Source organism: Amblyomma maculatum, chromosome 9 (assembly GCF_055883805.1).
Source record: "Amblyomma maculatum isolate TAMU_Amacu chromosome 9, ASM5588380v1, whole genome shotgun sequence".
In the NCBI taxonomy this organism is placed as follows: Eukaryota; Metazoa; Arthropoda; class Arachnida; order Ixodida; family Ixodidae; genus Amblyomma; species Amblyomma maculatum.
This window is the reverse complement of record NC_139352.1, coordinates 70,409,305-70,434,618: the sequence shown is the minus strand read 5'-3', so window position 1 is coordinate 70,434,618 and position 25,314 is coordinate 70,409,305. Positions and strand designations below refer to the sequence as shown.

Genomic DNA, 25,314 nt, shown 5'->3' with positions numbered 1-25,314 from the left:
TTAACTGCTCCATTTCATTCTTAATTCTGCAATTGTATTATTTATCTAATACCCTCTTTTCTCATAATGAGATTATTTGTACAAATTCTTATGGCATTTTACATTCATGACAGAATGTCAACCTAAATGTAATCATCTTTAAGTCTGTAACGTTTTTGCTTTTCATCATAGTACAATTATATGTACAGTAATGTGGCATTCTTTCATTTATTATGTAATGTTCAGTTTTGTCCACATTTAGAAAGGCTTGTGACCATATTCACAATATATCATTGGCACATATGCTCTAGAAATTATGATCTACATTATTGAGATTAGTGCTATATATTTGTACCCTTGGTTTTGCCTATTGCACTGCGGTACCATATAATTCTGGTATGAACCAAACTGCTACATGTTCTCCCTTTTGATAATAGATAAATAAGGACATAAGTATGCATGCATCATACGCAACGTGCGAACGGCTGCAGTTGCATCAGCACTGTTGTCTTCTTCCAGAGCAATCTTGAGCCTCAGGTACGTCACTGTAGTATGGTCTGGCCCTTTGTACTGCTCCAGTGCCTCCTTCGCTCTGTTCGTCATCCCAAGCTTCACTCTCCAGTAGGCCAAGCAGAGTCGTAAGCTGTTCACATCGTCTCTGACATCATCATCGCTGAAGACACCTTCAAACGTGACTATGAGGGTCTCTGCATTTCCAAGCCATTCTAGTGCCTCAGACATGCTACCAGACTCAGCTTTGCTGCAACCAAAGCAAAACAAGTGACGGAACAGGTGCTTAATGTGGTCACCAGCAAGCTGCACTGTCTTGGCGCTGTCCTGAACCAGGATCCTCTGGAAGGTCAGGGAGGCACGGTTTAGCTCTTCACTGTCAAGTTCAGATTTCAGAAGCTCGACCAGAAGATAAAGGGCTTCCCCATCCTGGCTGAAGCGTATATAGGCCCTTTGCAAGAACTCCATGGCTTGCTGTACAAAGCCGTGTTTCTTGAGGGACTGATGAATGTGCAGCACCTCCTTTATCGTAATGTCACTGTGCTTGAGAATGCAGTCTAATGTGTTCGAGAGCTGTTTGTCATCGCCACTTTGGAACAATGCTTCCAGCTTCTTGGACATGTACTTCAATACTCCAGGACGGTGCCAGATGGCTAGGTCGAGAGCATTGACCGCTTTCTCCCAGTGCTCCTTCCGGTCCCAGAGTAGGTATGCGCAACCCAGGAGGTATAGCGTGTGCGCCTGTTGGTTGACGTCGGTGAAATTCTTGCCAAGGCAGAAGGCTTCTTTCAAATAATACACCGAGTACTGGTAGTGACCATCCTTGAGACACTGCACGGCGGTATGGAAGGTTCGCGTCGAGACGTACTTTTGCAGTATCGGGAAATCGTCGCTGCACGCGTCTTTAGCCACGTACAGACTCTCGAGCGCTTCATTGGAGCTTGGCGCTGTCGCCGCCATCGTTGCGAAATGGCAAACGTGCAGCACCGATTCGGCGTGCCGCACACGGAGTTTTGCACAGTTTGTTTTCGCGTCGCCCGCGACGCTTTTGAAGCACCGAACTTGTTCGGCTAGTCGTCTGGTACATCCTTCCAGATGACTGTACCGGGACTGCTTTAATAAGTGCAGCGCAGTTATTTCGAGGGCCTGAATTAGGGAACAAAGAGCTTTAACGTAAAGCATCGGTGTCTTTGTTTTGTCAATCATTTGGTTGGTGAGGCCGAGGTACATGCTCAAGCATTTGTTCAGCACCAAGGTCTGATCATCGTTTATAAAAGTTCGGAAAAATTCTATGGTGATAGTGCGCACGCATTCGTCCAAAGCGGCAAGCAAGGGTCCCACCTCGTTGAATTCCGTGCCGGATTTATCTAGATAAGCCGTGATGTTGTCTTTCAGGTCCGACTTGATTTCCTTGAACACAAGGTCGCTGTCGACAGCATTTTCGTGGTTTGCGATCGATATCAGCAACTTTCGCACCCTTTCAGTCGAATTCTGGATTACCGTAACGCAGTCGCTCGCCATGTCCACGGCCGCGGCAACTGAGAAAACGAAAGTGTGCGTTTTCAAAATGTCCGCTAGCGATTTGCTAGCAGACGAACTTTTAGACCGGCAGCGACCTCTACAATACGCGTTTCCTTTTCAGCAGACGATAACGGTTTTGAGAGTATGTCACATACGTGGCTCTGAGGTGTGTGGCATCCTAGTTGAGACCGAAAGTTAGTGGCTACTCTCAAGATGTATGTGTTAAAGCGTGAAAAAAAGGACGAAGAAGACGGTGAGCCACTATTGGATGCATATCAGGGAGTGTCTCTTATCGCTTCAACCTCGTGCGTGACCTCGAGCCCGCCGATTGCAGTGCTGTTCAGCGCTTTTCTAACCCTAACACGGCAATGTTTACCGGCGTATAAAACCGTGCCTGCAGTCTTTAACCGCGTTTGCCAACTTCTAAACGTCTTTATTTTGCAGCAATGAACTCTGCGGGCGGTGATACTGGTAAGGACGTCTCATCCCATAACTAACCCATGCTGTCCGTTACGCGAGCTTCTGTGACAGCGACTTGAAGAGCACGATCGCTTCTCTTCGTCGACGTGTTCCTGTTCGCGATCTTGACTTTGTTGTCACCGCGATTAAAACGTGCATGAATTCCACGATGACAACCCTACGTCACCCGAAAGTGTGCGAAACGACGCATTTCTCTGGCGCTGTGCTCTTGAATCATTAAAAGAGGTCGGTCTGGGCTGCTCGGTTTAATACATCAGTCACGTAACGCCGTTATTGGCAGGTGCACTCGCACAAAGTGCCGTTGTGTGTAACCCCATGATTAGTACCTTTCTCATCGAGTTTACTAACTGAGCGAACATTACACTTGCGTACGGCGTTTAAAATGGTTAACGCAAAGAGTTTAGAGTAGCTGCTCATCGTATGGGAGCCACGAGAACGGTTTCATTAGGCATACAACGCTTGTTATGGGCGCCAGCATAGGGATGTACTGACTGATTAATTGCGAATATTTGTTTTTTTTTTTTTTTAACAGGTGGCAGCAATCCATTTAGTAGCCTAGAAAAGACCGCCGTGCTTCAAGAGGTGAGTCGTTACTTTCGACTCAAAAGTGCTTAGTGTCTTGTCGACTGTATCAACAGCGCCCGTAGTGCCACATGTGGGTCGAAAGAACGTGGTCACCTTGTTTTGTTTGCTATTGTCTCTCACGGAGAATATCGTAATATGGTGAAAACGTCACTGAGAGGCGGGCACTCGTCTTTGGCTGGCTCGAGACCGGCTGTCATTCGATGTATACACCCTATCGTATTTATGTAAGCTTTTCGCGTAGCAACTTTCGTTGTTTCATTCAGTGTACAAACAACCTTAAATAGCAAGTACTCTTTTTAACTTGTTGCTTGAAATTTGAAAGCTTGTCTCGCATTAAAGGCACACACCCATTTAAGGTGCTGGTGGGAGCTCGACATGTTAGCAAAACATGCATCCTGCCTATTGAAGCAAATGAAGTTTGAGTAAACATCCTTGTGGTGCGTTGTTGTGTTGCTTGGTGCATGACTGGCTGATGACATCATGCTGCAGATGTGGAATCGATTATAGCAGCTGTTGTAGTAAAGTAACGAAACAATTTGAAGTGGTATAGTTTAATACATTCGTTGCTTTTAGGAGCGTGCTGAAAATCAACAAGGACATTTTCTTCTTGGAGCAAGCTAAGGTAGAAAGAAATGTTTTCTTCTTCAAGCTGCTAAAATATTTTTTTTCCTTACATTTATACTGCAAATGTAAGTTGTCCTTGTTTCAGAACAAATTTTTATTAGTGCGTGTGTATGTTGTTCACCCTCAAATGGCTCTACAAAGTGCAATTTGTTGTTCAAGTTGCTGCCTTATGTAGCTGCAGTTGGTTTATCTTTTATTTTGCTCAGTACTAAAACTGCATGCAGTCTGTAGGGTTGTTGCTTTTATTGTATATTGTATTATGGCTAATGCGGGTTAATAATGCCAGCTTTAATGGCTGCACAGTTTCTAGCCCATGATTGTAATTATTCTTATCACCTTAGTTAAGTTTTGCTCTAGTCTAGACTGGCCTATGCTATATCACTGCCGTTTTCCTCTAGGCCCGCACCTTCAACGAGACCCCTGTCCACCCGCGAAAATGTGCGGAGATCCTAACCAAGATCCTCTACCTGTTGAATCAGGTGAGCTAAATATATTGAGCAATCTGCTTAACCGAAAGGTTGCTTTTTCGGTGGAGCATTTCGTGCTCTTTATAAAGGTATTTCTGGATTATATACCAGGGATGTGTGGACACTGCAGTACCTTGTAAGTTCTTGGGGGCAATACAGAAAATGGTGCAAGTTTCTGGGCTGCGGGTGTAATGAGAAAAAAGAAAAAAAATGCCACCAAAAGTTGGTGTCTATACGTCGTACACATTATAAGAATGTTTGCACAGCTTAATTAATGCGGAGGGGTATATGTCTATATCGGGAGTTCTTTTACATCATGAAATAGTTATGAGTGTGTGTGAAGAGAGAGAAAGAGAAGAATGCACCGAATCACTTGAATAATTGTACGAGATTTTAACCAACAACTTCAGTTATCATTTGTTTGCTTGGAAGGGCTACATTGCATCATGCAACAAGGTACAAAATGGTGGCAGGTCTGAACCAGTAGTTTAAAGTAATCACTGGTACGCTTGGAAGTGCATGCTTGTAAGAGGTGTGTGCAGGCTAGCGAGGGTCTAATGGATGATTTGCTGATAGGGGCCAGTAATGCTAATGCGTCAGCAGCTTGTGTTCCCAAATATTTTGTGTATGTATGGTTGTACGTAACAGAGCGACAGCTGCCGTGCCCTTAATCAACGTAGATATTTTGGCTTTGGCTCAAGCTGCTTAGTAATGTGCTCTCTGACTTCATATAACTGTTGTATTTTGGTTTTTGGTTGTAAGCCTTTACTAGTAGCAAGTTTGGTAGCGCTACTTAGCTGGTACATTCAGAATAAATTAAAGTATGGTTTGGTTTAAATGGCAGTGTACTATTTTCTAGTAAATGAGGTGTGGTGCTGTCTGTAACCAGTACACAGGCTTAAATGAGACGTGGGGCATATTGGGAGGCATTCTGCCTTCAACCGAAACGTGAGAGGAGGAGCAGGTCTGCAGAGAAGGGCACCTTGAAAACCAAATTGTACTTATGTTTGTCCCAGGATCAGCATCCTTTTAAACATTTACTCGAGAAGGACAAGCATTCAGAGCTGCCTTCGTTAAGTGATGCCTGCTCTGGTTTAACTGGGCCTATGTGTTTGTCTTGACACGCTAACAGGGGGAGAACTTGGGGACGCGGGAGGCGACGGAGGCCTTCTTTGCCATGACCAAGCTGTTCCAGTGTCGAGACCCGGTGCTGCGACGTCTCGTCTACCTGGGCATCAAGGAACTCTCCAAAGTCGCGGAGGATGTGATAATCGTGACCAGCAGGTATACTTTGCCTTGTATTGGCATGTATATCTGTTACACACCCCGGAACAAGGGTTCTCAATCTTATTAGTCCAGGGGACTCTTAGCAACACTTAAAAATTATTGAGAAAACCTGTGCAGTGACTTCGATTATCTCCTGCTTAATGTAGCACTTCACAGTACCTAGATTGGGAACCCTGGTGTAAGACAACTCTGGGATCGAGCTTACTGGCATAGATACTGCATGGGCGAGCCCTTTTAATCTTGGGAGTGATCATTATGGCGGTTTGAAATGCATTTGGTGTAGCTTGTTGTTCTGCAGTTTCACAACTGGCTGTTCATTCTTTTGTATGATATTCTTACTACATAGTCGACTAAGTATTTCATCAGTTCTACCACTTGGTTCCTCTTCTGAAGTCTGTTTTTAGTCCTAATATAGCTTGAAAGGGAGTCGTCGTCTTAAGAGGGACACTGCACAGGAGGTGACTCTTGTCGGAAACTTTGTGCACTCATGCGCATGACAGTTGAAGGCATGAGCTACACCGCTGAGCTAGCCAAGCCAGAAGTTTTTTTTTAAAGCGAGAAAACAGTGCATGCACCTAATTGGGCATGTTTTGAGGCATTTTGACTTAACCCGGTCAAAGTTTTGCCACTAAAAAGCCCACTTGTGCCATAAAATCAGTATCCAAAGAAATTTAAAAACGTCTAGGTTGCACTGCCTATGAAAGTCGGGCGATCAGTCGCATGTTTCTTGCACATCCTAGGCGGTCGAGAGACAGAATGAGATGAAATGTTTGTCTTCTATGGGAATGCGCTTTTCTGCACCTGAAGCTGGAAGCCTTAGTATAGGTGATATATTGGCATTTAACGAAAACATGCGATTTTGCCAGCAGCAAGACGGCACATAATTGCCAACAAAAGTGAACTGAGTTACAGCAAAAAAAAAAAAAAAAAAAAAGTATGTGAGTGTGTGGGGAGGGTCCTTGCAGAACTGGTCTCATCACCACCTATCTCACAGTCTCACTGCTATTTACTCTGTTCTGTTCGAGTTTTTGAAACCCACAGATAACTGAAAGACAAAGGGAGGTTGTTGTCGCAGTTGCTTTGCAAGACTTCTGGATACGGGTTGTTTCACCGCCAATAGGTGTACAGTTGAATAGTATGTGCTTCATAGCTGTAAGTGGAAGGCTCTCTTCACCCTGACCGTAGCATTCTTCCTTCTCGCTTTCCAGTTTGACAAAGGACATGACGGGCAAGGTGAGCTCATCCATGGTTCACTTGTTTGGTGCGGGCCACTCATCTCGGGCACTTCTTTTGAACAGGAGGACTTGTACCGTCCCGCAGCAATACGGGCACTCTGCAAGATCACCGATGTAAGTGGACATGTCCCGTTCTTGCCATTCTCTTCCCCTGGCTATCGAGCAGGGCGCTCAACGCCGCTGGTGTTTCTGTGATCTCTGTTACAGAGCAGTATGCTTCAGGCCATCGAGCGTTACATGAAGCAGGCCATCGTGGACAAGAACTGTGGTGTATCCAGTGCTGCTCTGGTCTCTTCTCTGGTGAGCACGCTCCTGGCATCGTCCTGCACTTATTTTTTTTAGCCGGTCTTTCACGTTAGCCCAGAGAGAGTGGCTACCTTGAAATGCTGTTGTCGGAACAGAGAGAGTTAGCGGTTTACCTGGCTGAAATGTGTACTTCTTTCGTGCAGCACCTGATGTTTGTCAGCCCGGACGTCGTGAAGCGATGGGTGAACGAAGCGCAGGAAGCCGTCAACTCTGATAACATTATGGTTCAGGTAAGGAAGTGGTGTTTCTATTTAGTGCTTTGTTTATTAACCAATTTGGGGTGGGGCTCACCTCGTTCTCGGATCAGCTATCTCTAGCAGGGCAGAAAATTTCCTGTCATTTCGTTTTGACTTCATTATCAACTGGTGGTGGTTCGCAGTTCCATGCCTTGGGCCTGCTGTACCACATCCGCAAGAGTGACCGGCTCGCAGTCTCCAAACTGGTCACCAAGTATGCACGGTCAGCCCTCAAGTCACCCTATGCAGTGTGCATGCTGGTGAGTAAATAAGTGATTGCAAACGGGGTTCAACGTTTCAGGTAGAGTAACCTCACCCACTCATGTTCAGGACATACTTTAGGGAGTGGCTAAAATGGTCTGACATCACGTGCGATGATGGAGTTGAAAAGTAAATGAACTGTGCTGAAAAAAAGTTTGCGGGCAAAGAGATGGGGATCGAACCCACAGCCCTTAGATCCAGAGTCAGGCACGTACCCCTAGGCTACACAGGCACGTTTGTGTCACTCTGTTGAAGTGAGGGATTTGTATTGAGGTTGCGTGGTACTGCATGTAACGAAGCAGTTTATAACGCCATACTAATTATTGTGCATGCAATTATGGCAGCAGTAATTAAGACAGTGAGTGTCGTCCCAGAAGAATGCACGAAAACATGAAATTATGGGAGATTTGAACTAGCAACGTATTTTCATTTTGTGTGGGCATTGAAGCACTGCATCTTTGTGCTTAACATAATGTAATGTCTGTTATGGCACGTCGCGTTGAATATTACACTTGCGGCTTTTGCAACGAAAAATCATTCCACTGGAAAAGGGTTCTGAAGCTTTCCAGTAAAAAACTTGGAAGTATGTTCAGAAATTTTACTTTTTCTAAGACACACCTCTGATTTTGGCATTTGTGTTGCAGAAGGTTGCCTGCTTGCCAGTACTATTGCACAAGCTACAGTGAATGCAACGGGAGCCCTGACGTGTTTTTATTTGTCGTTTATGCAGATTCGTATTGCCAGCAAGCTAATAGAGGAAGACGGTGTTGGGTGAGTACCGAGGAGCCTCTCAAGCTTTTCATTCGCAGCTCAGTATGCTTCTGTCAATTTCTATTTTCCTAGTTGAAGTGCTTAGTAGCTGGACAGTGCATGAGGTGGTCAAGAATGTTTTTCAGTATTTGGTTACTAGCTTTAGCGTTAGTGCAATTTCTGCACAAAAAAGATAAACAGAGCTTAACTGCAGTAGAACCTCGATGATACGAATTTCATGGGGTCATGAAAATATTTGTATCATTCGAACATTTGTATTTGTATCGTCAAAATGAAAGAAGAAAAGTGTGCAAAAGCATGGGAAAGGCAGTCGCGCAGATCTGTTTACATCCGAGAAGGTTTACTGTGGTCGGGCGGTCACAGCTTGCCACTCTCAGCACACGCAGCGCTCCTGGCGATTGCGGCGGCGGCGACTTGCAGGCAGTGGGCCACGTGCCTCCACACACTTCTCGCGGCGCTTACAGCACGACAAGAGATGGCGACGTGCCGACTGTGCGGCGCCACAGACTGTTCGCAATGCATATAGCGCGGCTAGCGGTCACGAAGTCTGCGATGTGCGCGCCCGCCGCCCACTACTAACAGTTGTGCGTCGCTGCAAACTTTCCATGGCGTGGAAAACTATCGCGATGCCGGCGATGTGCGGACCGTTTGCCTTCGCCACTTTTCGCGGTGCGTACAGCACGACAGGAGATGGCGACACACAGGCTGCATAGCACCGCAAACTGATCGCGATCGCGCAGCCAGCAATGTGCGCTCCACCACCGCCAAATGCTGTGGTTTGTAGGCCACGCACTGCTGAAAACTTTTCACGACATGAGTCCGACCGACAATCGCGCCGTTGGTGAGGTGCGGGCCACGCGTCACCGTATACTGCTCATGATGCAAACATACAGCGCGACTGGCGATCGGTGAATCAACAATGTGCAGCAGTACGTAATGCTCAAGGTTGCGGTCGCAGTTCGCGTGTTCGTATCATACGTAGTGGCAAGGGACAGTGTTCGGAACACCCGAAATTTTGCACATTGTACGCAATGTACTTTGGCCGGGGAATTTAGCGAACTCACATTGTCCCGAAATTCGTATCAACCGGATTCACATCACCGAAATTTTACTGTATTATAGTGGCAGCTTAACAGCAGGCTAAAGAGTAGTGCTGGGCGAGTGCAAATACTATCACAACTCTCATGTGATGTTGGTGAGCTTTCCTATATTTGCTTAGTGCAGTTGTTTGTCTTGTCAAAGGAGTCCAGTTCTTTTTAGTTTGGTGAAAGTGAAACCGATTATAACCTGTTCTGACTGTGGCAGACCCGAGAGCCCCATGTTCGCCTTTGTGGAGAGCTGCCTGAGGCACAAGAGTGAGATGGTGATCTACGAAGCGGCGCATGCCATCGTCAACCTCCGGTCGACTACGGCCCGCGAGCTCACGCCGGCCGTCTCGGTGCTGCAGCTCTTCTGCAGCTCGCCCAAGCCCACGCTACGCTTTGCGGCCGTCCGCACGCTGAACAAGGCTAGTCCCACTCACCACAATATTGGCTGTGAGAGCAGGTTTTCTCTTCGCAGACGGAGATTTTGATTACAAATATCGCATAAATTTTCAAATAAACAAAACGAACAGTGTTTACAATTTTTAATTATTCTTTTTCACTGATCAACTTTTCAATATTCGAAGGCATGTCTTCTTTATCTATATTTGAAAATTTCAATATTTGCACACCAATGTATCATCTGAAATCATTTTTTTTTTTCTCTCCAGTCCAAGTCTTGATGCCTCTCTCGAGAGCACTTATGTTGACCAGCATTTCTAATCAGCTAAAGTTTTAATTCGTTATTACATACTTATTAATGGGCTCCTGTGATGCATAGTTTATTTGCATAATCTGTTGAGTTGTGCTTCAGTGATTACATTCCTGCTTAATCTTTCTACTAAACTTAAATTTCATCCAGCCTCCTGCTAGTCATTGTGGCAACTCAAGTAATCACTCACAAAACCTGACTTAGTACTACAAATTACTGCAGTGCGCGGCTCAGATGAGGTCTTTTATTATTTTATTATTTTTTTCATGACCTTCGTTGTTCAAGCCTTGTTTGAATTGTTTTTCTTTTTGAAGCACAGCCGCATCACATAAACTTCAGTTCATGTTGATGACCGTCAAGTGTGTGAGATTGCCATGTTGAGTTCCGCTCTGTTGCCTCCTGCTCTGAGCTTCCCACCTTTTAGCTCCAACTGACCTATGCGTTCCGACGCCAGGTGGCAATGGCGCACCCGGCAGCGGTGACTGCGTGCAACCTGGACTTGGAAAACCTGATAACGGACGTGAACCGGTCCATCGCAACGCTGGCCATCACCACACTGCTCAAGACTGGCAGTGAGAGCAGCATTGAGCGGCTCATGAAGCAGATCACCTCGTTCATGTCTGACATCTCGGACGAGTTCAAGATTGTTGTCGTCCATGCCATCCGGTGAGTCCTCAGGCATGCTACTTTCTGGGTGCGAAATACGCTCTCGCACCCAACCTGTAACAGAGCAAACTTTGATGTGTGATTTTGGTGTGTGGTGAGTGAAAGTCGGTGCATGTGTATGTGTGGGCCTGAGAAATTCTGATTGAGCTGGTGAATTTCTGATGTCTTTAAGGCCTCTTTGAGGATATCTGCAGCTGAACACCTGGGTGTGCATGCACATAATTACGTGTTAATTTAATTTGTGTTTTGTTTACTAGGATGTATTCCACACTCAATACAAAATTAATAGCAAGATTTTTACCAGGTATACCCCATAGTGCATTGTGTTGTTGCATAACATTGCCCGTTAATGTGTACGGCTAACACTGTTTGGAATGACTAAAGCTTTTAACTACGGTCTCTGATAACTAATTGTTCCGAAACTGGATTCCTTCTTTGTCTTCCCAGCTGTCCTCTTGAGAATTTTCATGCAACAATGTACACGCTATGACCGCATTGTTGCTGCTGCTTGCTCAGGTCCCTGTGCCAAAAGTTCCCCCGCAAGCTGCTGGTGCTGATGACCTTCCTGGCATCAATGCTCCGCGATGAGGGTGGCTTTGAGTACAAAAAGGCCATTGTGGACACAGTCATCCACATCATCGAGGACAACCCAGAGGCCAAGGATGTTGGTGAGGCCCTGGCTATGACACTGCTCTTTTTTTTGTCATCCAGTGTATAAGCAAGGGTCAGCGATTGTGTACTACAGAGAGAGCTATAGAGCAAACACCAAATTTTAGTCATATGTTATCATTCCTGGTATGTTGCCTTTTCTTTATTGGCAGTACCTTGCTTTGATTTCCTTGTAATGATGTCCTTGTATAGCAGTGGCTGTGTGATCTATTGCCGTGGGTCATGTGGCTTGACAGACCGCAACTGCCTACACAGCTTGACCCCCAGCTGACTATGGTTTATCACTACATGAATGCCCCTTCAGCACCTTTTTCAAATTTGGGAAAAGTTGGTTCAAGTAAAGATAAGTGCGTTGAAGACTGCATACGATGTCTTCTTGCACTGAGTTTTCAGAGAAAGATGCAGGTTGGGTCACCAGCCTTGCCAATGTGTCTGCGAGCGTCTTGTTCGCCTTTGTCCTTCTTTCAGGGCTGTCCCACCTGTGTGAATTCATCGAGGACTGCGAGCACACAAGCCTGGCAGTGCGCATCCTCTGCCTGTTGGGTCGCGAGGGACCCCAGGGCTCCATGCCTTCGCGCTACATCCGCTTCATGTACAACCGGCTCATCCTGGAGAATGCCCCCGTGCGTGCCGGTGAGTGCTCACAATTTCAACCAAGCGTCAGTCACCACCTCCACGCCTGGTGCGGGGGGTCGTAGAGGGTGAGTAGCAAGTGGTGGAACCCCACATTCACGTGTGGTCGAGGAAATTTGGCTCTGGAAATCCTGGTTAAATCCCGAAACACACATCGGAAGAGGAGGTTCAACTGTGGGCTGAACTTGGTGGCTGGTTATATTTATGCCTTTACCTATTAAGGTGAAAGCTCATGAGTGGCCTCCGAAGGAATGTGTCAATGAGACAGGTTTATAGCCAATCCAAGCAGTAGCCACTTAATAAGCCAAAGTTTGGCTTGTGTATCTAAACTGGCCATAAGCCAGTCCAGAAGGGTCGTAAATCAATCCAGAAGTCCAGAATTCAATCCAGTTGCCATATAACAAGCCAACATTGGCTAAATTGACTAGAGTAAACAATGGGTAATCAGTAGTGGAAAGCCATCCAGAAAATGAAAACTTTTGCCTTGCTGCAACTAAGCAGTCTTAAGTGTCCCTTCGAATATTTATGTGGTAATGTCATAATGCTTCAGTTGCTGTAGTAAAATGTCTGTTAGAGTGAAGCAGTAATGTTGGAGAGATGTGCTGTAAAAGCACAGTGAATGCAAAGTGCATTCCGCCCTACAAGCCTAGTGACACAAAGGGCGTGTGTTTCTCTTTTCGCCATGGTTTTGCTGCAGCTGCGGTGAGTGCTCTGGCCAAGTTTGGGGCGCACTGCGAGGACCTGCTGCCCAACATCCTGGTGCTGCTCGAGCGCTCGCTCCTTGACACGGACGACGAGGTGCGCGATCGGGCCGCCTACTTCCTGCACGTGCTGCGACAGCGGCAGAAAGCCCTTGGCACACGCTACATCCTCGATGGTGGGCACCGCTCATTAATTTGTGCATGGTGCGTGATTTTGTGTGTGTGAGGTCGCAAGTTTCAGTTGAAGCTTCACGGACCTGAGAAATGTCTCCCAAGCACCACAAACCACTATAGGAGGAGGATTGCAAGTTTTGCTTACGCGGGGCAAGAACTCGTGAAAGAGGGCTCATGCAGCGGCTGATTCGGGGAACCTTTCTAAGGCGCTTTGCGTGTTGTTTGTTGACAGGCCTGCAGGTTTCCATAGTGGGCCTGGAGAAGGCATTGCAACACTACATTGCCGAGCCGACCGACACCCCCTTCGACATCAGCTGCGTTCCCATTGCCACTCAACCCGTGGAGAAGAAAACACAAGGTGAGACACTTCTTTTTTTGTCTCTGGCTTCTCAGGGGTTTTGTGGTACATAGCTCGTTATGGGACGCCTCTCTCAAACATGGACCCATGCACAGGCTGGAACGCTTGAATCAAGTCTTGCCTGGGGTGCTCTGCGAATACGTTAACACCCATATATGACATACTTAACAGAGACAACAGAACAGGTAGAGAAATAAAAAAAAGAAGTAGGCGCTGGCTTTAACCGTGGTTTTATAGATACGATAGAACCCTGCCATGATTAGTCCGCATTGTGTAAAGCTCTGTTTTAGTGAATGAAGGCATTCGGTTCTCATTCTTAGCCTTTCTCGGTTGGAAGGCTCCTATTTAGTGGAAAAAAAAAAAAATATCAGTACCAGTTTTAATAGTAGTAAAAGGCCCTGGCCTCAGCAGAACGCTTTTCTGTCACACAAACCCTGGGCACTTTATGTAGACTATAATGGCGTGCCGTAAGTAACGTTGACAATTTCTTGAGAAAACTTTGGCACACCTGCTACCTCTGGCTACCATTTCAGGCTTGCACATAATCTCTGCATATTGCTCTGCTTTTCTGTGCAGTTCCAAGCGAACCAAACTTTTACCTCTCTTCCTGAATGATTTGCTGGAATAAATTCTGCTGTGGTTAGAGAGAATGCACAGAAGAGCTCTTCTTGTAGTAATATGAATGGCAGATTTGTTTCTTGTATTCTTTTGTCAGGAAACATTAAGCTAAAATTCGTGTTTATCCATATCGGCGCTTTCTTTAATTTCATGTGTATTGCATTCTATTTAACATGAATTTGTATTCTTTTTGCCATCTAATTTGTCTGAATGCTTAACAGTGCATATGTGCACTGTAGGGTGCCTAGTGTGGAAGGCTGCATAGAATGATGGGATGTCTAGGGGATCACAGAATGTTTAATTATAAGGCATTGAAAGGTAGGTTTGGTCCCTAGCTCTGGTCAGTGCTTGTACTTGCTATTCTCCACTTACTGCAGAGAATAGTCCTATACTTCGAAGGAAATTTGGTTTGCAGCTTGAACCGGTAGCTAGTGGCATGTAGTTGTTTTTGAATTCTGGGAGTACAGTGCAGTCCATTTATAATGATACCAGATATAACAATATATCGCTTATAACGATCGAATTCTTTGGATTTATCAATTTTCCCATTGGCCCAGTGTAAAAGTAAACCAGATATAACGATTAATTATCGACGGTACATCGGATACGATAGCTTTATCGCCGCCCGGTAGATGTTTGCCACGTAAATTTGTCTGAATGTTTAATAAAAAAATAAACTATTAAGGTTCGAATGACATAAAAACTCGACATATGCGGCGAAAATGGACTGTCATGGCAAAATCAGCAAGCGTGATTGCGTGCAGTTAGGAATGAGCACTATCATTGCAGTCGCTGCCTGTTGCCACGCTAAGGGTGCGGTCGTATTGCCATCACAATCTCCAATTGTGCGTCCGTGGAAGATGGCGCCGATGGCGGAAGATGAAGATTATGGAGGGATAGTATAGCCCCTAGTGATAGCTCTCGACATGAAACAGCAGATTCATCAGCATATCTGGCAGGGTTCCAAAGTCTGAAGCCTCGTGAAAAAATTCGGGCATCTGCGATCATCAAGGCTACAGGGATGTCCTGCAGTTCATCCAGTCACCAATCAGTTTCGCACACGCAAAAAGTACTGCCGCTAGCGTACGCGCTACTGGAAGCGGTGCTCACAGCCATTGTCGAACTTCAGCTGCTGCTCAAGCGACCGTGAATTCCGGCTTTCTTAAGTATGCTCAAGTCATTTTATGGCTATTGATGTATCTTGTAATAAAATGTTTAGTGCTCTTTATGATGATTAGCTTTGTTCAACCTGATTTATTCATCGCTGGAAAGTAGGCAAGCCTACATGCATGGAAAAATACATGGGTGTGGGCTTTGTCTGGTCTTTTTTTATTTTTGTCCAGATATACTAATAATCGATTATAACGATCGGGTTTTCCGGTTTTCTCAATATCGTTATAAGTGGGCTGCACTGTAGGCTTGTGTTAATACCTGCCGTAAAACCAGAAAGCGAAGCAGAAAAGGCGCTGAAAATTCCTGTGTGTCTTATCATTCACAGCATCTGTTGAGGCAGCTGGTACCCTTGGACGTAAGCATTTACCAATTGTTCCACGTGTTACTTGTGGTGGTCGGAGTGTGAACTGTCTTACCACGGGAATGAGTTGGGCACAGCCATGCTGCACACCACCCTACTGATGCATATGCATGCTCCCCGTTTTTGTGGTTTTATTTTGTTTTCTGCATGCATCGGCCTTTTCTGCACGGGAGAGCATTATGCGGAGAGAGGGTCCACATTGTCAAGACTGTGGTGGCTGGCATGCACTGTTTCGCGTTAGCAGTAGGCAGTGTTTTTAATTGATTTTAAATGTGTTTTTCTGAAAAGTTGAGGGCTCAATTACTGATTAGAACTCACCTTACTGCAGCCATTCGGCTGCCAAAGAAAGCCATTAATAAGTAGCTCTTGGAGCCCCAGATCGGGACAAATTTCTAGAAAGTTGCATAATTTAGCTTTCTTTTGTAGCTGCATTGCGGGGAACAATAATAAGTGATGAGCCATTGTGTGAGATTGACAATCTCTTTAGGGACTTTCCCAACTCGGACAATTCCAGTGGTCTTTATTTTTTTTTTTCATTACTTTGCGTTATTGATTGCATTACATTCCTCGGTGTGTTCTGATTTTGACACAAAAAAAAAAAAAATCCTTTTCTAAATTCCAAATAGAACTATTTTTAAAATGAAAGAACAGCAAACCGAACCGGTTTCATGGCCAGAAATGACATTCCACTTGACGAAACGATGACATCACATACAGTATTTGAAAAACACTCGCACGCTTGTTGGATGGCGGAAATAAAGTCTGGAAGTCATGACTCAGTTCATAGCATGTCTGATAGCCTACTAAAGGCCTCAAAATTTCATGATTATGCAGGTAGCGGGCAGTAATGCTGGTAACATTTGTGACATCACAAAAGCGGTGTAGCCCGCTGAAATCTTTTCAACTGAGGCCACAAAAACTGCGCATTCTAAAATCTGCTTGCACGCAAATCAATTATCGCGCGGCATCCGAATTTAGTAGAATGTGTTGGGGGCAGAGAGCTAAGCCTAAAGTAAAATTTTTACTACATGAGCAAACGTCGGAAAACCTCCGGAGTTGCCCTTTAAAATATGGAGGCTGCCTTAGTTGCTATGGCCTCGTTACGAGGTGCGGGTTTGATTTTGCTGCCTAGTGACAATGATATTGAGCTGACCTAGTTTATTACAGTGCTAAATAGAATTGTGTTTCTTTTTCTTTATCCTTTTGGCACAGCTGAGGGTGAGTGCGCCATTTTATGTCTTGCTTGCGTGTGGCGATATCTGCGCAGCAACACTTCTGCACGTGCCCACCAAGCGTTGGGTGTCATTCGTGTGCTTTGGGAGTCTTTGCTTTCTGGGGAATCTTTGGGAGCCCTCGCTGAGACCTGTGGTTCTCTTTGCCGCCTTCCCCACTCGCATGCCTCGAGCTTGGCCTTTTTCTTGCGCTTCCTGACTGCCTTGTCTCTCTGCATGTTGCTTCTGCCTCCTAGATGCGCCCACCAAGACTACTGTGCTCGTACCTGTTGCTGGCACCAGCTTGTTCGGTCTGGTTCCCCTTTTTCTCTCTCCTCCTTTCTTCTTGTGCAGCCTTTATCTTTAGTGTGCAAGCATGTATTACAGTGCAGCGCGAGAATCGTGAGGCTTGCATTGCCGTACTTTCTTCCACTGCTTGACGCCTAAAGAGACAGCTGCAGCCGCTCCAACGCCTCCTTAACTTCACATAATGTCATTTCGTGTAAATAAAAGTTGCAGGGTGCGTGTGTGATTTTTTTCCCGCTAATGCATGCAAACACTGCACAGCTCTTAACTGCTAGTGAGACTGCCATTATTGCAGTTAGAACTCCGTGGAGTGCTCTGTTTCGTACCCTGTTCAGACCCATACTTGGCGACACGCTAGCAGTGTCAGGGCACTAGGCGATGAGAGGGAAAGGCCCCTCTAAGATCGTCGACCTCTGCAACACGAGGCTTTTGTGCAAATCGTCTCGGTGGCCATTGAACTTGTGAGGGCTTTGTTTGAGGTTAAGAAAGAACCGTAGCAGAGTGCTTGTTACGAGGACAGAAGGTGGGAGCAAGGGATTGAGCATGTATGCCTATGGCTGGATGATGCAGAAGCCGTGCCCAAGGGCAAGCCAGACAAGGTGGCCGCATCGAGACAAGATCTGTACGCTGGTGAGTCTTGTGTGCATTATTCGCACCATTTTGCTCCGCATCTTTCCATCTTTATGCGGCGGCCATGGCGACGTACCTAAAGAGTGTGCGGTAGTTGGTTTATGTATTGTTTACTCCTTTTTTAGCCATTGCATGTGTACATTCCAGCGCTCTGTTAAATCTTAGATGAGCTGTATAACTGTGGTGTGAAGGCTCAAAAGTAGAAGCAATCGCATGGTGCATGCGCAGTTTCTCGGCTGAACCTGCTGAAAAACAAAGTAGATTTACAAATGTTTTCACAGTGGCCTTCTCTCTCTTTTTTTTTTTCTTTTTTGTCAACAATGAGCCCACATTGAGTGGATGTTTGGCAGCATGTATGATCTGGAACAGGTTTAGATGATCACTGTGCTCCTGCAGGTTTTGCTTTCTTGTCTGGCATTACTTATAGCCTTGACTACAAGTTACTGTATAAACTGCATTATTGATCAAGTGTGAATATAGGTCGACCCCCTTACCTTGGCACCACACGCCGAACTGTCGCTGAGAGCGGCCATGTTGCCGCTCGCTTCGGCAGACATCACTTTTTCTGGAAAGCCACTATAAACTGCCTCCACATGCCATTATTCATTGCTATAGAGGCATTCTATACTCTCATAGGTCAAACGAAAGAGCGCACCCGAAGATAAGTGCACTTGGTGCGGGAAAAAAAATGTCAGCAACTGCAGGATGTCGATGCGCTTTTGGCTGTCCGTTCACGAGCAGGCACGCCACTTGTTGCCAAACTGTGCCTCAAATTTTGCTAAAGATAGCTGTACTAAGACAAGGGGTGACTTTAGCTTGCTTGCTTTTTTTTTTTTTTTTTTTTTTTTTTTTTTTTTTTTTTTTTTTTTTTTTTTTTTTTTTTTTTTTAGAAAAAATCTTGACCTATATTTCGGTTTATACGGTACCCCTTGGATACAAGAGAGGTGCAGAGAGTGCTGGTATATTTCTGCAGAGCAACTGTCCAACATCCCGGAATTGGTCGCCCTCGGTCTGGGCCCACTATTCAAGTCCTCTCCCGCTGTAAGCCTCACAGAGTCCGAGACGGAGTATGTCGTCAAATGCATCAAACACGTCTACAGCAGGCACGTTGTGTTGCAGGTAAGGCTCGCTGGAACTGCACATATAAGTTAGCACTAGTCTCTGAGATGTTGCATAAGGCGATTTTGTGTGTGAGGTTGAACGGGAGTTTTCGCATCTTTGTATAAATTCTGCGCTAGTCTCGGGAGTAGAAAGGAGTGCTGATGTAACTGTGATGACCATATTTTGGTGTAGGCAGAAAAAGATACCCATGGGTAGAGAAAAGTCGAGGCACATTAAAGAGGCCCAGTTTATCTGAATGAATCGAGAGCCCTCCACACAATTTGCACTTTCAAGTGCTTCTTAGGCTCTTAAAGCTGTACCTCTAAAGGCCATTCCAGAGCACCTCAAGCTAGTTTACAGTTACAAAGGCTTCTGTAGTCAGTATTTTTGTAATGAATAGAAATGAATAGAAGAATGGGCCTTTTAATTTCTTTGCCCTGTAGAAGAGTGAGCTCCAAATGATGGCTTGCTGTTCACTTCTGCATGACTTCAACATTTTACAGTAATTGCTCCATGCAGAGAAATAATGAGCGTACCGCAGCGGTGGCCTAGTGGTTTGAGCACCCGTCTCCTCATGCATGAGAAGCATGGGGAGCTCGCAGAACCCAATTTGAGAACCCCTGATTCAGAAAGTCGAAGTACATTGGAAAAGTTGACCAATGGCATCTCAGCCACGAAATATCTTGACGACCTTTGTTCTTTACATTGTCAATGTCCCAGCATCATTTGAGTGCTGTTCGCTTCGTGTCCTCCAGTGGTGCTTTTGCCCCCGCCGCAGTTTGACTGCACCAACACGCTCAACGACCAGATTCTGGAGCACGTGCGCGTGGCTGTGGAGCCGGCCGAGGGCTTCCGCGTCATTTCGGAAGTGTCCTGTGCCAAGCTGGCATACAATGTCCCGGGCACCGCGTACGTCTGCCTCGAGATGGAGCTTGAGGATCCCCTCCTGGGTGAGTAGTTCACGTTGCTGAGTAGCTCATTCTACTCACTTCAAGAAAACTATAAATGCTTTTAGTGAAGATGTGTTTTCTACAATCATCACATACACATATGCAGTTTAGAGCCCCATTTTGACGCATACCGGAGACCAGCTTTTGGCTCTTGCATGAGAGGTGTCTTAAAGAATGCTGCATGTTTTCATGATATACAGATGTGCTCCTGCTGTGATATCGCCACCCAGTGGCGGACTTTCAGAAGGGAAGGCTATAAGCATGTTGCATTAGTTTCTTAACTTCAATGGCTGTTTATTTTTGTCTGCTTGTGTATGGAACTTGTGGCAGTATGAGGGGGACGGTCTTCCGCCCCACGGAAGGAACAATGGGACAAGGAGCAAGACGACACATTGTTAATACTCGAACTCTATTTATTGCACTTGCAAATAATACAGAGCATGCCGGCTAACTATACATCAAGATTTTCCTTGGAAGGGCAAGACTACGTAAGAAGGACTTCTGACTCGCCGACTGGGGAATGGGGGGTGGGACTTCAGCAGCGGAAATTTGCACGTGCCGGAAATATGGCGGCCGGTTCTCCCGTGCGCGCCGCATTCTTAGGACGAAACCATACCACGGCGTCTGCCGCTAGAGGCGGTGAGAGCGTGCAGTATCTGCCGGTTGCTTCGCTGTTGGGAACCAGAAGACGGGCAGTCGTGCACGACAGGTCCTCCCGTGTGCGTCGCATACTTCCAGCATTTGCCGAGAGGCGGTGGGAGATGAGTGCTCGCATTGCTGGCTAGATCCAGAAGCTCCGTGTCGTCTTCTCGCGGGAATCCGCATAGACATCTTGGTGGCGTACCCATCGCTGGTTCTCCTTGCCCCAAGGGGAGGTGATTACCTCCTCTCCCAGCCGGCACTGCCACGCCGCTGCTGGGGTGGTAGTGATCGGCGCGGTGGAGAGAAGGAAACTGGGTTTCCACAAACTTGTCCAATAATCTTGTGCACTGCAACAGCACATATGGTGCCAAGCAGCTTTCTTGCACCATGGCCTCAAAGGGGGACTTTGTGCAACAAAATGGTCATAAGAGAGGGACACATTACAAGCTCATCTCTTGTTGCACTAAGCCTTCCTCCAAATTTGTGCCGCAGCAACAGCCTAAACCTTCACTTTCTTGTGATAGTTTGCTACTGAGAACTATCAATTGCATAATTATAGAAACATTTCAGTAATAAATGTCGGTTTTCTCGTTATTCAGTCCACTGTGTATCACTTTGCTTTTATCAGTGGAGAGGATAGGGAAAAGGGATAAATGAGTAAAAACATTCCTGGCCATAGAAAAAATAATTTATTTGTGAACTAAAATTTCTTTGCCTCAACATCAACAAGGCGTGCTTAATACTCCAGTGTACGATATCGAGCGTTAAAGGAGGAAATTTTGAAGCGAAATCTTCACTACGCCTTGTAAAGCCAGAGTCACCGTGCCGGGCGTAGGCAACAACTGTGCATGCGACCCATCTCCTTCCCTTCTTTTGTCTTCCGAATCTTCTTGCTCCATCTGACCGGTTTCTCCTTCTGTAAATAAAGAGCCTTACCTCGTACAATGGTTAGTAATGAAGCTTGTGCTTACCCACTAGGTTTAATCGAGCTAAACCATGGGCAATTGTTTCTTTCCAGTGATATTAGCCTCGATCAACGTTTCAAGAGGGTGTGAAAAAGAAATGCTTCGCACAAAACACAGGAGAGAAAACAGGAGAGAAAAGTGCATAAAAATGTCAGTGTTTCTTCGCGCAAATAACACATTAAAATTTTTCAATGTTTTCTGCAAAAGATGCTTGTAGATTATATCAAATTATTATTTTATGTAGGAAATTTGTTTAATTATGTGAAAAAACATGATTGCCACTGATTGCGAACCACAGTTCGCTGCTGGTGTCAGTATTATAGTTCAAGTACAGACAAGTACAGACCTGAAGTAACAGCCTTTCCTTGATTGGTGTCTAAATGCTACTGATATCTTGCAAGTCGAAGAAGTCACCAAATTGTGTGATCCATTGATTGCAAGCATGTGTGGCGGTCTTTCTTGAAACCATTGCAAGGGTGTCATTTTGCAAGCTACCACTCTTTCAGTTGCTATGAGCTAGTGTTTACCTTTGTATCCGCTGTAGTCTCAGCTGACTGTTCAGCTGACTGTTCACCCGAATCGACTGCATTGGGTTACATGCGAGTATGGTATTCAGTCGCAGGTACGTTTAGCAACACTCTGAAGTACCTGGTCAAAGACTGTGATCCGAACACCGGTGAACCTGATGACGACGAAGGCTATGAGGACGAGTACGTGGTAAGTACTGCTTCCAGGAACATTTCAAATATGTGTGTCCTTTTTTTTTATTATTTATTTATTTTCCTGCAGAAATTCTTGCCGCTGAGCATTTTTTGCTGTTATTGCCATGGCAGCATTAAGTGCTGTGTCTTGCTGTCACTCTTGTTTGTCATTTTTCCCTGTACATTATATGCAAAAATAAACTCATTGATCAATTGATCGATCAGTCGATCTCTGGTTCATTGAGTGCTAGTACTGGAGAAGTATGTTGATGCACAGATGTTTGATTATTTGCGTTTTGACTTCTATTGCACATTAACACACTCTTGAGAGCTCTGTTGATAATAATGCAATTATTATTATTTTTATTAAAAGGATATTGTTGCTTTTGTGGAGAGGTGGGTAATGTTGGAGGGCGTGACAGAGAGGTCTCCCTGGCCATTGCAGCTGGAAGACCTTGAGGTGACGGTGTCAGACCATGTGCAGAAGGTGCTGAAGGCCAACTTTGCCGCCTCCTGGGAGGAACTTGGCAACGAGAACCAAGTGGAGGACACCTATGCCCTCAGCACCATGAAGACGTTGCAAGGTTGGTCGATGATGCGAACTTGCAAACTTTCCCGGCCGCAGTGCATTGCATACAATGTGCAAAATTTCGGATGTTTCGAACACTCTCCCGTGCCACTACGAATGATACAAACGCGTGAACTGCAACTGCAACCTTGAGCACTACGCATCGTGCCCGCACATCGTTGACTCCGCGAACGCCAGCCGCGGTGTATGTACGCATCAGGGGCAATTTGCAATGACGCTTGTCCGTGCCTCGCTGACGTCACGATTGTTTGTCGGGCTCACGCTGCGAAAAGCTTTCAGCGGCGCATGTCCCACAAACTGCAGACTTTACAACGACAGCAGCTGGCGGTGGCGGGCGCATGCGGACCGCTTATCACTAGCTCTGTAATCGCGATCCGCGAATAGCTTCAGACGCTACGCGGCCTGCATGTCACCATCTCCTGTCATGCTGTACGCGCCGCGAGAAGTTCGCGGTGGCAGGCTGATCGCACATCACCGACATCACGATAGTTTTCCACGCCGCAACGCTTGCAGTAGTAGTTGACAGCGGTTGCGCACGGGCCACACATCGTAGACTTCACAACCGCTAGTTTTGCTGTACACATCACGAACAGTCTGCGGTGCCGCGAGAAGTCCGCGGAGGCACACGGCCCGCATGTTGCCTATGTAGCTATCGCCTGCCACTCTGTCTGTGTCGCAAGTGGCGAGCTGTGACTACGCGACCGTAATAAACCTTCTCGGACGTAAGCAGATTTGTGCGACTGCCTTTCTCATGCTTCTGCATACTTATTTCCTAGGTTGTGATGATACGAATTTTTTTCGTGACCTCGTGAGATTCATATCGCCGAGGTTCTGCTTTATAAAGCTGGTCACAAAGCTTAAGTTGTTTCACCGTCTATCCCGAATATATTTAATTGTTGCTTATATTGAACAAAGAATTCCTTTGAAAAGCCCTTGCAGAAGTATGATATTACTGAACGCATATATTGAGCTCCCATAAATGAACCATCTGATTCGGATGGCTGGGCTGATTCGTGCCCATTCAAGTGGCTATTCTCCTAATGGCACTCACACGATGGCTTTTTGTGTACGGAGCAGTGTCATACACAGCCACGTGAAGCGGCCTGAAAGCTGCATGACGTGGGGAATGTAGCAGTAGCAGCCTCAGTAGTATAAGCAGTAGTTATAATAGCTGTAGATTTGACGGCGCAATTTCTCGTACAACACTGCTGCTATACTACGTGCAGGTTACACTACTGTGAGAATTAAGTGCAAATTAGTATTATGGAATAGACATGAATCGTGGGTGACAGTTTCTGCAGTGTTGCTGCCAAGGTTGCTGTTGGCCTTTTGGTTGCCATAGATAAAAGCTTTGCCAATGACTCTCAAATTTTGTGTAGCCAAAAGTTCACTAAAAAAGATAACTCTAAAGTGAGCAATCCTGGAGAGTGAGTAGCCGTTGTTCTTGGAGCTCTTCTGAGCCAGTGCGCCTTCGCCATCTTTCCACCGTGCAGATGCTGTACAGCAGATTATTCAGTTCCTGGGCATGCAAGTGTGCGAGCGCTCAGACAAGGTGCCCGATGGCAAGAGCTCCCATACATTGCTGCTGGCGGGCGTGTACCGGGGCGGCCACGACGTGCTTGTAAGGGCACGGCTCGCCACCACAGGTGTCGCCCAGGGCGTCACCATGAACCTCGCCGTACGAAGCAAGGACTCAGACGTCTGCCAGGTCATCATCTCGGCAGTGGGATAAAAGAAAAAAATCAGGACTGCTAGACTTTTTTTTTTTTTTTTTTTTTTTTTTTTTTTTTTTTTTTTTTTTTTTTTTTTTTTTTTTTCTCTATCTCGAGTGGCGCTTTCAAAGGATTCCACATCATCACTGCACCTCTCGTGTCTGCGTGGTCATCATCTCTAAAGCTTGATAAGCGATGGAACAGAAAAGGGAACTGCTAAGCTTGTTTTCTGTGTTAATCTCTCGTCTGTCTCTGCAGTGTTGGATTGGCTGACAATGAGAGAAATGTGCTGCTAGACAATTTTCATTCGATGGCTTTCACTTTGTATTGCAGCTGGCACTTCACTCCCTTTCTTGGGTTTATCCGGAGATCTAGAAAGGTCTCGGTCCTATACCTTAATCTCTCTGTGTGACCTTTCCGTTGCAATTGTTTGACATTCCGGGGCTGTGTGTGCTTTCCTCTTTGTTGTATGTAAGGTCTGCGAGATTTGTTGTTTCTCGTCTTCCTTTTGAGCATTTACGGAAAAATCATTCTCGGAAAAATGATTAGCACTTCTGTTTCTTCTTTCGAAGACATGTCTTTCCGATGCTGTGCGTCACGCCAGTCGTGCAATGTCGTGGAAAACAAGCGCATAGCCATTAAGTTATGGTTAACTCTTTGCCATGTTACATTCGGTGAGACGTAAGAGAGAGTGTGGGCTGCGAATTAATGGGCCTGGCGTGTAACCTCCCGCCACTTGTATAATTTGATGCCTGTGACTTTTGGATGTTATTAATTTGTGAGGATCGCAGCAGAGTTGAATCCTGCTGCCAGTTTAGTATAATTTTTAAGACTTGAACAATCTCTATGACTAACCCTTGCTGTCCTGCATTATGTTTGTTGTACATGAAAGCTGTTTTTTGTCAGCCTTGTTTAAATTTGTGAAAGAAAAAAAAAACTGGCTGCAGTGCTTTTTGTGGCCAAAAAGACATTGTATATAGGTCGATGTAACTGCAAAGTATGGCTCTGTCATAAGTCTCGCTGCAGAGATGAGTGCTTTTTTCTTTTTTTCTGGAAACTGTACTGCCTGAATGAAGTAAAGCAAGAGGTTGTCATCTT

General features: G+C 45.7%; 2 protein-coding genes across 4 annotated transcripts in view; one reads left to right on the top strand and one right to left on the bottom strand.

Moving 5' to 3' along the window:
* LOC146179350 (testis-expressed protein 11-like) overlaps positions 1-2,143 on the bottom strand; it is a 16,369-nt gene extending 14,226 nt beyond the window's left edge. The window contains exon 1 of the mRNA XM_084578988.1: positions 450-2,143. Within this exon, the coding sequence (XP_084435114.1) occupies positions 450-2,010 (1,561 nt within the window). The 5' untranslated portion in view covers positions 2,011-2,143. The remainder of the gene's footprint in view (positions 1-449) is intronic.
* On the top strand, positions 2,119-25,314 carry gammaCOP (coat protein (coatomer) gamma). Of its 3 annotated transcripts, none has more exons than XM_084578983.1 (23): positions 2,119-2,263; positions 3,023-3,072; positions 4,098-4,178; positions 5,299-5,450; positions 6,662-6,686; positions 6,752-6,802; positions 6,896-6,988; positions 7,138-7,224; positions 7,374-7,490; positions 8,222-8,262; positions 9,568-9,769; positions 10,511-10,722; positions 11,239-11,390; positions 11,860-12,024; positions 12,722-12,901; positions 13,132-13,257; positions 15,374-15,403; positions 17,497-17,556; positions 18,530-18,675; positions 19,436-19,607; positions 21,831-21,931; positions 22,361-22,499; positions 23,998-25,314. In XM_084578983.1, the coding sequence occupies exons 1-23, from the start codon at positions 2,224-2,226 to the stop codon at positions 24,234-24,236; spliced, it is 2,661 nt and encodes an 886-aa protein (XP_084435109.1). In that variant the 5' UTR covers positions 2,119-2,223; the 3' UTR covers positions 24,237-25,314. The 3 variants fall into 3 exon arrangements, with proteins under 3 accessions (XP_084435109.1, XP_084435111.1, XP_084435110.1); XM_084578984.1 differs by lacking the exon at positions 2,119-2,263 and adding an exon at positions 2,303-2,481; XM_084578985.1 differs by lacking the exon at positions 15,374-15,403.

Bases quoted from the DNA above. Each gene is read 5' to 3' on its own strand.
- gammaCOP (XM_084578983.1), top strand. From the start codon at position 2,224: ATGTATGTGTTAAAGCGTGAAAAAAAGGACGAAGAAGACG. The intron at 5,451-6,661 runs GTATACTTTGCC...CTCGCTTTCCAG, and splicing joins GTGATAATCGTGACCAGCAG to TTTGACAAAGGACATGACGG. The intron at 19,608-21,830 runs GTGAGTAGTTCA...TATGGTATTCAG, and splicing joins GCTTGAGGATCCCCTCCTGG to TCGCAGGTACGTTTAGCAAC.